Source organism: Dasypus novemcinctus, chromosome 16, assembly GCF_030445035.2.
Source record: "Dasypus novemcinctus isolate mDasNov1 chromosome 16, mDasNov1.1.hap2, whole genome shotgun sequence".
In the NCBI taxonomy this organism is placed as follows: domain Eukaryota; kingdom Metazoa; phylum Chordata; class Mammalia; order Cingulata; family Dasypodidae; genus Dasypus; species Dasypus novemcinctus.
In genome coordinates, this window is record NC_080688.1 from 66,066,606 (window position 1) to 66,080,463 (window position 13,858).

Consider the following 13,858-nt stretch of genomic DNA (forward strand, 5'->3'; position numbering starts at 1 on the left):
ACAAAAGGTGAAAACAACCCAAATGTCCATCAACTGAAGAATGAATAAACAAATTGTGGTATATCCACACAATGGAATATTTGGCCATAAAAAAGAAAAAAGTAATGATACATGTATGAACCTTGCAATCATTATACTAAGTGAAAAAAGTCACAAAGAATCACATATTATAAGAGTCCAATGATATGAAATGTCCTTAATAGATAAATCTTTAAAGACAGAAAGTAGATTAGTGGTTGCCTAGAGCTGAGAAGGTCTGGGGGAAATGAGAGGACTGCTAATGGGCATGGGGTTGCTTTCTGGAAGTGATGAAATGTTTTAAAATTGTGGTGATGGTTGCACAATTCTGTGACTATACTAAAAACCAGTGAATTGTACACTTCAAAAGGGTAGATTATATTGTATGTGAATTGTATCTCAATAAAACTATTTATTAAAAAAGAAACTGTATGAGCAATAGCCTAACTCTCATTATATCTGAGTGAAAATTCCTACAGTTTAAAGTTTGGTTAGTGGCTGACAAGTGAATCAGTGGCTTTTCGTTAGAAATACTCATAATATACTCTAAAAATTAATAGAAAATAAATAAATGTACAGGTGATAGGATGCCTAAACTTGTATTTTTTTTAAAAAAAGATTTATTTATTTATTTCTCTCCCCTTCCTAAACTTGTATTTCAAAAGTAAGCTTGCTTTAATTTCATCTACTCTCAGAAACCAGAAGACAAGGAAGACCATCTGGACATTAGGAAATCAGTAAATATAAAAATTTATCAAATTTTAAAAAAAGGTAAACGGCATCTTGCATATACAGAGGGACTGCTAAATGCCATATACTGAAACAAGTTATGTTTTAGCTTAAATATTTTAACTAGAGAAATAGTCTAGCAACTTTTTTTTTCTAGAAGTATTTGTCACAGACACTTGGATTCCCCATTCTGCTGTTGTCAAACTTACACAGTACTATAGACTGGCTGATCTGTTAGCTATAGATATAATGGAACTAAATAGATAAACAAAGTTATCTATTTCACCATGTCATCTATGACTGAAATTTAACAATTCCAGGGAAGATGAAGAAATTATCTGAGCTGTCACTAACACAGCTATAGTAAGTAAAACATCTCACTTACTCTCATCTTCACAGACTGAATGGACTATAGTAAAGCAGAGGATACCTTACATACATATATACTATAGCACAGGACAGGGTAAGTCAGGAATAATGTCATCACCTTAATTCTGATGTCAAAACACTTCTCACATCTGCCCTCATGTTTTCACAGGTAAGACAGGAAAATATTGTTATATCCATTTTACAGATGCTCAATGAATAATTGACTTGACTGAGGTCAGGTAACTTGTAAGTGGCAGAACTTAAAACAGATTTTATAACTTTTGACTTCTAAACCAATACTTTTCCACTATAAATGTATAACTAAAAGACAAGAGAGTGAGTTGGATGTAGCGGCTCCATTTTCCTCAACCTTTGAAAGGCTAAAGTGGACCCCATCCTCACTATTTCAAATGCTTAATACCTCCAACAAGAATTTAAACATACTTCTAAGACACTAAGTTTAATTTTAAAAATCTTTTTTAAAAGACTAATTTCCGTAACTCACCATAATGATAAAAGAACTGAGGTCATATTATTAATTCTGGATTGGTTCCATAGCAGTGTGTTACATTACACAACAGCATCATAATTAGGGGCTTGGACTATTTTTAAGTCTCTAGGGTCAGGTGCAATAATTTCCAATTAGGAATGGGAGTGGGAGGAATATAAGACCCAATGGGTCTTTTCAAAATACATCATCCCCTCATTATGATTACAACATGCCTCATGGGGGAGTACAACTTCCCCAGCTCAGTTGCCACAGAAAGTTATGACCTCCAATGGAGTATATCATATCCTTCAGTGTTCTCAACCAACAACTGGACAAGTTCAGGACAAAATTCAAATGTCCAATAGGGCTAATTAGCAATATCACTTTTTAAACAGTATTAACTTGTTTCAAAAGAGAAATTTCCAGTTAATTTTATGGCAATTAACAGACTATCTAATCAACTAAAAACAATGGAATGATGAAAAACATGTAACTGTCAAACAATTTTTAACTATTATTATAGGATCAATAAAATATGAAATAATGAAAATCTTTCCTGTATCTTTTTATTACTCCACAGACCATTATATTATTGGATTTCACCAACCAGCTTTCCACCTCTGTTGTGACTGCAGGGCATATTTGTCACATTCTTCTCTGCTTATTTTATATTTTGCAGCAAGATTCTCTGCAGTAATTGCCATGGGGATTTGGACATGTTCATCTGTTAGTGCTGCCCACAAAGAATCTTCTAGCTATCAAAAGACATTAAGAAAGTTATTTGTTAAAGTATATCTTTTAAAGGCAATATGCTTCAATTTCTTTAAATTTAAATAATTAACAGTCCCAAACAAAAATTACTTTCTGATAAGCATTTACCATTATTACTATTTATATTTCATTCTGTGATTTAAAAAAAAAAATTCAATGCCATAATAAAGTGCACACATTCTCCTCTTCTTCTAGATGTGAGGCTCTAAAGAGAGCCAATAACGCTAAATATGCAGGAAGTTACACTAAATTAAAAAATTAAAAGCTTAAAGATTACATTTTCTTAGAAACTTGATGCTGAGTATTCAAACTATGCTTTTTTTTTCCTTCAGGTCTTTGCTTTGAGATATCATGGGAAATTTTTACAGGTACACATGGAAAAATAAGACATGATCACACCTAAGAGTGAAAAAATTTAAACAGAAAGTTTTAATGCCTTTCAGGTAACACAGAAGCTGAAGTACTATGTGTGACATGCTGGGGTTGAAATGGATAGTTAGTATTCCTTTCCTTCAATAAAATCCACACCAACCACCTCATAATCCTGCTCAAGGACAGTCATGTCCTTAAGGGCCTCCAAGTCTCCTTTCTCCATCCCCTCACCCATGTTATCAGTGAACTAAGGCATACTTGGTATACATCAGGCCAAACTTGTGTCCCAGGCCTTAGCAGCAGCTGTGGTATTGCTCAGCATGCAAACAGCTTGTTGTGCCTTGGCCAGGTTTCCACCAGGTACTACACAGGGAGGCTTATAATTAATGCCAACCTTGGAGCCAGTAAGGCACCAGTCAATCCACAAAGTGAATGCTATATCTGGTCTTGATGGTGGCAATGGCAGCAGGGATGTCGTTGGGAACTTTGTTGCCATGGTACAACAGGCAGCAGGCTATGTGTTTACTGTGGTGAGGGTCTCATTTTGACCTCAAGTTGGCGGCTCAACACAGGCAATAGGAATCTCTGCTATAGCAAGCTGTTTGTGGTAGGCTTTCTTAGTGGTGATGGGGGCATATGTGGTCTGAGGAAACTGGATATGGAAACAGGGCATCAGGTTGGTCTGGAATTGTCAGATCAACATCAGAGCACCATCAAATCTGAGGAAAGCAGTGATGGAGGACACAATCTGGCTAATAAGACAGTTAAGGTTAAGGTCAGCATAGGTTGGATATGTAATATTGAGGTTTCTGTGACAGATGTTGTAGTAGTTTGATATTATTAATTCCAAAAAGAACTACTGGATTATGTTTGTAAACTGTTTTTTTCTTCTGGACATATGAGATTACACTGGATTAAGTAATAAAGTAAACCTCCTGTGTCAGTAAGGCACTGAGTCCCTGCCCCTTGGTGTGTGGGGACTCGCAGATAAAAGGCATGGCAAAAGACAGAGTTAAAGGATTTTTGATGTTGGAGTTTTGATGTTGGAGTTTGATGCTGAAGCCTTAAGCTGGAACCCCAGGAAAAGAAGAACCCTGAACCAAGAGAGAAGCAAGACCCTGAAGGGAGAAACCCAGAAAGCCTGAACCCTCGCAGACATCAGCAGCCATCTTGCTCCCAGATGAGAAAACAGACTTTGGTGAGCAAAGTAACTTATGCTCATGGCCTGGTTTCTGTAAGCTCCTATCCCAAATAAATGCCCTTTATAAAAACCAACCAATTTCTGGCGCTAATACAGATGTCATAGATGGTCTCATTGTCTCCCATAAAGGCACAGTCTGAATGCTCCAGGGTGGTTATGAGTGGTGAGGATAGAGTTGAGGGAGCTCAGCTAGAGCTGTGAAAACCTGGGGGCTGGGTAAGTAGAGATTCAAGCTTGGACTTCTTGCCATTATCAACAGAGAGATGTTCCATCAGCAGGGAGGTGAACCCAGATCAAATCCCCAAGCCATATGAGAAGGGCAGTATAATATCATTCTTTTATCAGTACTGATGTTTTAGGTTGTAGCACTCATAAATGGAAGTAACAGTTTTTGACTGACAGATTTGGAACAGACAATGCAATCTGTATTCTAAGACAATGTTTTCTGTAATGAAAAAGAAATCTCAATGGAAATTACGCCAGAAATAAAACTTTCATGAATTAGGGTAAAGACTTAATTACTGAAGTTACCAATGATTCAGCAAGAGATCAACACAGCCTTTTCTCCATCTTATGAACTTACTTTTCCCCTTCTTCCATCTCTCCCATGCCTCTGGCCATTTCTAGATGTTAATTCCATGACTAAAGGTGTCCTGATGTACAGTTTAATTTTTTGTGGGTTAAAATGTCAAAACTGATCACCAAAACAGGGTTTTGAAATAGTTTACAAATTTCAAATCATTCAAATCTTACCAATCCCTTATTAATAAAATTGGTTTCAAATTTAGTTCTCTTTCCCCCCAAAAGCTGTGCTATTATAATTAATATAATAGCATAGGAAATGAATTTTTTAAAAATGTTAATGATTCTAACCTTGAGATCTAATCCGAGCCTGGTTCCAAAACGCACGTTTCTGACAGAGTAAGGAGCTTGGCTCATGCTTTCGGTTCCTCCACACAAGACAACTTCAGCATCTTTAGCACAAATTTCCTATTAAAACAAACAAATAAACAAAGAGTATTTTATTGTGCCAGAAGAATGTATTAAACATTATACAGATTTTACAAATGAATAGTCATTCTAATAAGTAATATACCCTAGCTTATAGTGTCTCAAAAGCAAACACTTCTAAACTAATTGAAAGGCAAAAATATCTATTCTTAAGATGCAGAGGGAAAAAACTAGTAGACTTCAATCATTACTTCCTTAGTAGCAGACTGTATCTGCATTTTGACTAGGAATAGTAATTCTTAACTGATTAGCAATCTTGAAAATCAGAGGGATATTAATGTCTGGCAAAAATGAACAGACTGCCAGCAGATAATAAAGGACAAAACCTATAAAAAAGCAACAGTAAAATTAATTCTTAGTGGCTCTCATCTGAAGGAGATTTACAAGAACTAATTCAACCTAAGGTACTTATAAAAATGAACCCATTTCATTCTTCCAGTTCTTTCCACCATTTGTGCTTCTCAGAAAAGCAGCAAATAGCAAAATCCCAAGAGGCTGATGTTTAAAATCAGGGTCATTATTTATAACATATTGTTACAGAAATGAATTAATGTGAAAAATAAGTTATTCATTACAATGTCCGTGACTTTCATATTATTTTGTAATAAAATGAAGACATACAAATAAAATTAGATTTCAGTGTGTTTTCCTCAGGGGAACATAAACATTTGCTCAACTGTCCTATAAAAAGGTCAAAGTAATTTATATTTCTACCTACAGTATCATTCAATTCCTTTGTAATAAAATATATTTTCATATCGTCTTCTAAAATCTCCAACTCTTCTCACAGTCTTTATTCAGTGTTTCAAACAGGCAACTCTTGCAGACCTGGATTCAAATTCTGCCTCCAAAACTTAGTAACCATAATACCTTTAATAATCAGTGACCTAATCTGTAAAATGGAAATCGTAGTTCTTGCCTGATAGGATGCTTGTGAAGATTAAATGAGATACTGTACATAAATGAGCACAGTTTCTGACACATAGAACACATTCAATAAATGGTAGTTATTACCTTTTCAAAAGCTATTTCTCTTCTTTGAATATTTTCCCAGGAAAAAATAAAATACTGGTCATTCCTAAGAGCATAGGAAAATAAAAACCTACAATATTATATTGAAGTAAGGCATTTCCTCTAACAACTATTACCATATTTTCAGAGAATCAAATAAAATGCTGCCCAAACCTGACATCCATTTATGATGGACTGGAAACCAGAGCCACAGAGCCTATTTACAGTAAGAGCAGGGGTCTCTTTTGGGATTCCCACACGCAAACCAACATGCCTTGCTAAGTATATAGCATTTGAAGAACTCTGGAACAGAGAAAGGGGAAAAAAATCCTCTATAAATCTAGGAATTAAAAACAAGGACAAAATACAGAGACATACTGGCAATCTTGCAAAAACGAAAATAGATATGGTTCTAATATAAGACATAAGACACCATGCATATAGGCGTAACATTTTATATACTACATATGTTTATGATTTGAATTAAAATTGTAAATTGGCCAACTTTTTTTCAAGTCTTTTTTTTTTAGAGCAGTTTTAGGTTTACAGAGAAATTGTGCAGAAAATAGAGCTCCCATGCACTGTTCACTCCCCACACCTCTCATCCCTGCAGTTTTCCCTATTATTAATATCTTGCAGATTAGTATATACTTTTACAACTTAAGAATCAGTACTGATATATTATTAAAATTCCATATGTGTTGTACAGTTCCATGGGTTTTAAGACATGCATAAGACCATGTATCTACCTTTATAGTAACACACAGAACAGTTTCACTGTCCTAAAAATGCCCTATGCCCCACCCATTCATCAACTGCCCCAACAATCACTGATCTTTTCACTGTCTCTAAAGTTTTGCCTTTTCTAGAATGTCATATAGCTTCAATTATACAGTATGTAGCTTTTTCAGACTGGCTTCTTTTACTTAGCAATATGTATTTAATATTCATCCTTTTCAAGTGGCTTGATAGCTCATTTCTTTTTATCAAGAAATAATATTCCATAGTATGGATGTTTCAGTTTATTTATACATTTACCTACTGAAGGGTATTTTGGTTACCTGAGTAAAACTGCCATTAATATTCTCATGCAGAGTTTTGTGTGGACATGTTTTCAGCTCATTTATGTAAATACATAAGTGTATGACTGCTGGATCGTATGGCATGACTGTTTTAACTTTGTAAGAAACTGCCAAACTGTCTTACAAAGTGGCTGTATCATTTTGCATTCCCACCAGCATCAAATGGTTTTTAACATACTAAATGCTTGTTGCTTAGAAAAATCCTTATATTAAGACGATACAAGCAGAAATTTTTACCAATTAAAGCTGTTTAAAAACGGAACAGGCTATCTCAAAGTAGTATGTTCCTTAACAGAGGAAGTATCAAGGCTGTGGTTTTCAACTTGGATACACATTAGAATAACCCTAAAAGCTCTGTTTTTAAGTACTGGTGTCCAAGCCCCTTACCAAACCAATTAAGCCAAAAAGGCTGGAGGTGGGGCATCGGCATTCAGCAGTTACTTTTAAAACCATCCCATGGGGAGCGTAGTAGTATAGCTCAGTAGTTGAGTGCCTGCTTCCCATGTACAAGGTCCCAGGTTCAATCCCTGGTACCTCTTGGAAAAAAACAAACACCAAACCACCCCAAGTGATTCTCATGTGAAACCAGGGCTGAGAACTGACTTAAGGAGGAGCTAGATGAACTGGTTAGGAAAATAACAGGTAGGACTAGACCACTGTTTCCCAAACAATAAAGTATATATTAAACAGTAGAACATCTTGTTAAAATATAGATTCTGAACCTATATGTCTGGGACTGCCTGACACTCTCCATTTCTAACCATTTCCCAGGCTAAGCCAATGCAACTGGTTCAAAGACCACACTCTGAGTAATTAAAGGAATGATATGACTTTTAAATCACCACGCCAGTGAACCAAGAGTGCCTACAACTCCAAGCAGGAGAATCACATCCATGAGCCAGGTGGGATCTAAGCTCTCTATCGCTATAGAGGTGGAGTGGACATCACCAAATCAGGGTCCAATGAAAAACAAGACAACTGGACAAGGTTGGAATAAAATATGGATTAGAGTGAACTTACTGGTATTCTACTATGGAACTACTGTGACTAGTAATGGAAGAAACTGTAGCACTGATCTGGATAAAGTGGCCATAGTAGTTGCTGAATTCCATACATTCTTCTCAGAACTTATCTTTTAAAAAGTTAAAAAATATTTTCATATGAGATTTTCTTAGAGCAGAATATACTAGTACCTTTAGCCTCTCAAAATAGGAAAGGCATAAATATGTAAGTGCAAAATATTTCATTTTAAATTAGTAACAATGATTGGAGAACAACAAAAACCTAGAGACTAAAAAACATGTAGTAATTTATGAAACCTATAAAATAGCTCTGCACTTAAAGAAAGTGTCTAATAAGAGCAGATAGGGTAAGAATTTCATGCATGATACAGGATTAATAAACATAAAACAAATGTATTTTTATGCACTTAGAATAAACAATCTGAAAATAAAATATGAAAACAATTCCATTCAAATTGTTGTAGCAAAGCCAGGAGTTCTGAGTGGCAGAGTAACTCAAACCAGTATTCGGAGAGGCGAAGGAACAGGTTTATTATGCACGGGCGCAGAGGAGAGTTAATCTCCAAATATGAGCCCCGTTTTTCAGTTTTCATAAGTTTATATAGGATTTTATGTGAGATCAGCATGACTTTTACTCAGTAGCTAATGCGTTGCTAGGTGAAATTTTGCAAGCAGGGTTACAGAAGCAGAATGCAAGTGCAAAGTTGTGCTTTCGCAGGCTGATTTACAGAAGTGGGAGACAGGAGTCGTTCATTTGATATTCTCGTGTAAGGCCATGTTCTCACAGGTTGATTTACAGAAGTGGGGCAGGAGTGGCTCATTAAATATTTTTTCTACAAGGTTATGCTTTTTATTTCTCAACAAATCCCCCCATTAATGCCCTTATAAATTTTACAAGACATTACTCATGCTAAGTGGAAAAACAATATAGTAAAGCATTTTACAAAACACAAGTACATTATTAAGATTAACATCTTTTTTTAAAGATTTATTTATTTATTTATTTATTTCCCCTTCCCCCCCACTCCCCGGTTGTCTGTTCTCTGTGTGTTTGCTGCGTTGTCTTCTTTGTCTGCTTCTGTTGTTGTCAGCGGCACGGGAATCTGTGTTTCTTTCTGTTGCGTCATCTTGTTGTGTCGGCTTGTTATGTTGTCAGCTCTCCGTGTGCGCGGCACCATTCTTAGGCAGGCTGCACTTTCTTTAGCGCTGGGTGGCTCTCCTTATGGGGTGAACTCCTTGCGCGTGGGGCTCCCCTATGCAGGGGACACCCCTGCGTGGCACGGCACTCCTTGCGCGTATCAGCACTGCGCATGGGCCAGCTCCACACGGGTCAAGGAGGCCCGGGGTTTGAACCGCGGACCTCCCATGTGGTAGACGGATGCCCTAACCACTGGGCCAAGTCTGCTTCCCAGATTAATATACTTTTAACTACATTTCAGTTTCTGGGAGCTGTAGCTGTAAATTCAGTCCCAAACAGTAATCTGAGCAGTTTGAAAAGGAGAAGGGATTATAGGGGACAGGAGTTTATCTAGTTAGGAGATGGCAATTTTTGGTGGCTCCAGGCAATCTGGATTTTCCAGGGACAGACAGGTACAGGGTTAATTGTCCAGTTGTCTTGTTTTTCACTGGACACATATTAACTCTAGTATGATGAATCCAAGGGGCAATACCTGAAACTTTGAGAGCAGTGGGGGTTACAAGGATAACAGTAAGTGGGCCCGTCTAGGTGACTGGAAGGGCTCCTTTTTTCACTCTTTTATCCAAATTAGGTTTCCGGGCAAGTGTGGGTGTACTGGGTGACTTAATGGGATCCTGAGACAGGACAGTTTTGTGTATTTGAGCTAGGGTTTTTTTAACTGCTGGAGGGTAGAATACTGGTCAGTTTTTCCCAGGAGCCTGAGATTTCCCTTACAGATTTGAATTGGGGGTGGTTGTTACAACAGAATTTCAAAGGTGAACAGCCTGAGGGTCCAGGAGTCTGACTTTAAGGAGGGCTAATGGGAGCAGATTTACTCACAGGTCAGTTTGTTTGTTTTTTTTTAAACAGAACTTGGCTAGGGTGGTTTTGAGGGTTTGATTTATGTGTTTTACTTTTCCTGAGTTCTGGGACTTATATGTTGTGTGGAGTTTTCACGTAATTTCTAACATTTCGCCAGCTCTTGGACGATGGCTGCCACAAAGCTGGGCCATCGTTGCTGTTTATGGATAAAGGTAACACGTGCCGGGGAACTATTTCTCGGAGCAAAGCTTTAGTTACTTCTCTTGCTTTTTCAGTGCGTGCAGGAAAGGCTTTGACCCAGCCTGAGAAGGTGCACATTATTACTAATAATTACCTATACTCTCGACTTGGTTTTACTTCTGTGAAGTTCACTGTTAAGTTTTCAAAAGGGGCAGTTCCTGTGTCTTGGATGACGGTCAGGGCCTTGGGACTTTGGGAGAGGTTGTTTTTAGGGCAGATTTGGCAATGGCTGCTAACAGTGGTGCAGAGCAAGGTCACCTGGGTAATGTGGTAATATTTTCTGAGGAGGGCTTTTTATTTTTTCTCAATTTTTTTTAAAATGTTACATTTTAAAAATATAAGAGGTCCCCAAACCCACCACCCCCCTCACCCCACTCCTCCCACATCAACAACCTCTTTCATCAATGGCACATTCATTGCATTTGGTGAATACATTTTGGAGCACTGCTGCACCACATGGATAACAATTTACATTGCAGTTTACACTCTCCCCCAGTCCACACAGTGGGCCATGGCAGGACATACACTGTCCAGCATCCGTCCCTGCAGTACCACCCAGGACAACTCCAAACCCTGAAAATGCCCCCACATCATATCTCATCTTCCCTCTCCCTACCCTCAGCAGCTACCGTGGCCACTTTCTCCACATCAATGCTACAATTTCTTCCATTACTAATCACAATAGTTCCATAGTAGAATATCGGTAAGTCCACTCTAAACCATACTCTATTCCTCCATCCTGTGGACCCTGGGATGGTTATGTCCATCCCACCTCTGTATCAAGAGGCAGTTTAGATTCCACATGAGTGATGGATGCAATTCTCCTGCTTGCAGTTGTAGGCATTCTCGGTTCCCTGGAGTGGTGGTTGACCTTCACCTCCCTGTTACCTGGCTGGGTTGTTAAGTTCAATGAACCAGAGGGTAGGAGCTGCAAGTCTGCTGAGGCTCAGGGACCAGCTGGCACATGGATAGTCCAGAGATTCAGGTCTCCTGACTGTACATCAACCCCAGCACCAACCACAGGTTCAGTAAAAGGGACAGAAGAGGCATGTGTAGAAAGGTCACATCTAAATCCAACTCCATCACACTCAGGAACACAAATTCCAAAGTAGGGCCAACTGACACAGCACTGAATTCCAGAGCCACCTGCCATGACCATAGAACCTGTGGGTCTCTGTAGTCCGCAGGAGAACCTGTACCTGGGGTTGTATCTACTTTGGCTGTCTCTGGGGTCCTGCTGAGGCATGCATAAGCACGACCCCCGTGATTTCCTCCCGACTCTTTTTGGAGACTCACAGCCATATAAAGTCATTTGTGCTTTCCATTTGCCCCTTTTATTCAAGGTCAAAAAGCAGTTTTTAACACCTGATCCTACATGTAGGCTGCGATATTCTGCTGGTCTGAGTTGACCCTTTTATTCAAGGTCTTTTTCTAGTTACATCACTAGCTGGTGCTTGTTAGTAATCCCTCGACACCAGGGAGGCTTATCCCTGGGAGTCATGTCCCATGCTGGGAGGAACGTAACGAATTTACATGCTGAGTTTGGCTTTGAGAGTGGCCACATTTGAGCATTATGAAGGCTCTCAGGAGGTAACTCTTAGGCACCCTGCAGCTCTAGGCCTAGTTCATATTTCAGGTGCACAGGCTCATAAGCATAGTCATCAGTATTAAGGGCTCACTGTTGGACCATCCTTCTTTGTTGGTCTTTGCCATTGCACTTGGGGGATTGTTGCTGTTCCATTGGGGAATGTGATAGAGCTCCCCTGGCTAGGAACTCAGCTCTCCCTCAGTTCTAGTTTTTTAACTGTACATACTATGAAAATATCCAAACATTTTTATGTACCCTATATATATGCCCTGGAGAACTCCCTCCCAAACATGTGCCACCCCCTTAATTAGCATCCCACACCAGTGTTTCTCCCCTGCCATAGTTGAACCTCTCTGTGGTCCAAAATTTCTTCAAAAATGAAGCCTAGTATATTGCCAAGTACCATTACAATGGAATATAGTGATGGGTTTAAAGGTTAGATATAGAATACATACTAATTCAGAAAAACTAAAAGAGGTGTTGTCCCATATGTACAGTGGCAAGGCAATTTCTTTCATCTCTTCCTCAGTGTCTACATCCTTTCTTTTTTTTTCTTCTCATTATTAATCCTGTCTTCACGAAAGTTTTAGATCACAGTAATTCACATATACAATATAGGGTACGCTCTCATATCTAACATCAAACCTTTTGCCCCTTCCCCAGCAATGATCTTTTTACGTGTTCATATTATATTTGCTACAGCTGATGTACAGATATTGAAACATAGCTTTCAGGAAGCAGATCTGGTTCAACAGATAGAGCATCTGCCTACCACATGGGAGGTCCAGGGTTCAAACCCAGGGCCTCCTGACCTGTGTGGTGAGCCAGCCCACATGTAATGCTGATGCGCGCAAGGAGTGCTGTGCCACACAGGGGTGTCCCCCATGTAGGGGAGCCCCACGCGCAAGGAGTGCGCCCATAAGTAGAGCTGTCCAGCGCGAAAAAAGTGTAGCCTGCCTAGAAGTGGTGCCACACACACGGAGAGCTGACACAGCAAGATGACACAACAAAAAAAGAGACACAGATTCCCAGTGCCGCTGACAAGAACGCAAGCAGACACAGAAGAACACACAAAGAATAGACATAGAGAACAGACAATTGGAGGGGGCGGGGTGGGAAAGGGGAGAGAAATTAGAAAAAAAAGAAACACAGCTTTCAAGGTAGTTCCATTTTGGTTTACATTATGGTTTATATTTTAGACTATACAATTTTCTAAATTTTTAGTTATCTTATTTTTTACATTATGGTTTACATTTTAGCCTAAAGACTTTTATACATTTTTGGTGTAATTTAACATGTCCTATATCCATCATTGCATGATCTTGTGGAATACTTCCATTGCCCCACAGTTACCCTTATTTCATCTATTCAATACCTCTCTCCTCCTCCTCTCAGGGCCCACAGTGATAATCAATCTTCATTATTTGAAGGACCAAATTCACAGATACTTGCAACAATGCTGAGGGTGTGACATACTCGACTGCCCTAACCCACTGGGAGCCACCATTTTCTTGAGAGACACAATTCCCTCTGTTTGAGAATATCAGTCCTCCCTAGATTGTGGGTATACCTTTACACTCACTGTATGGGTCTCCGCCTAATGATATTACCCACTATGACAAAATGAGCACTCACACACTCCCTAGAGCCTGCCCTGTGTCAGATGCCCCTCTGAGGAAGGATTTTAAAGCACTTTTTCCAGGTGGGTGAGCTGGTGGTACTGTTAAACAGTGTAGGTGGGCCCCTTTGGGATGAAGACTTGGCTATCCGGGAGTATCTGGGAGTTTTTCTCTGGGGTTTGGTGCTTTTTTCTTTCTTTGCCCACTTCTGTTTTTCCTGGGTATAGTTTAGTTTTTTTAATGCATTGCCCTACAAGGAACAGGTGAGGCACTGGCACGGGGCCTGTAGTTGGAGGGCTTTTGGTTGCCTGTTGAGCTGCTTATTGGCTAGTTTAT

The 13,858-nt window shown here is 39.0% G+C and overlaps 1 protein-coding gene across 2 annotated transcripts in view; it reads right to left on the reverse strand.

Moving 5' to 3' along the window:
* The window catches only part of ACAA2 (acetyl-CoA acyltransferase 2), a 44,081-nt gene that overhangs the window by 20,381 nt on the left and 9,842 nt on the right, over nucleotides 1-13,858 (reverse strand). For both annotated transcript variants that reach the window (XM_004461368.5, XM_071208557.1), the window contains exons 3-5: nucleotides 6,147-6,275; nucleotides 4,824-4,940; nucleotides 2,214-2,361 (exon numbers count right to left, since the gene is read on the reverse strand). In XM_004461368.5, coding sequence (XP_004461425.2) covers nucleotides 2,214-2,361; nucleotides 4,824-4,940; nucleotides 6,147-6,275 — 394 coding nt within the window. The remainder of the gene's footprint in view (nucleotides 1-2,213; nucleotides 2,362-4,823; nucleotides 4,941-6,146; nucleotides 6,276-13,858) is intronic.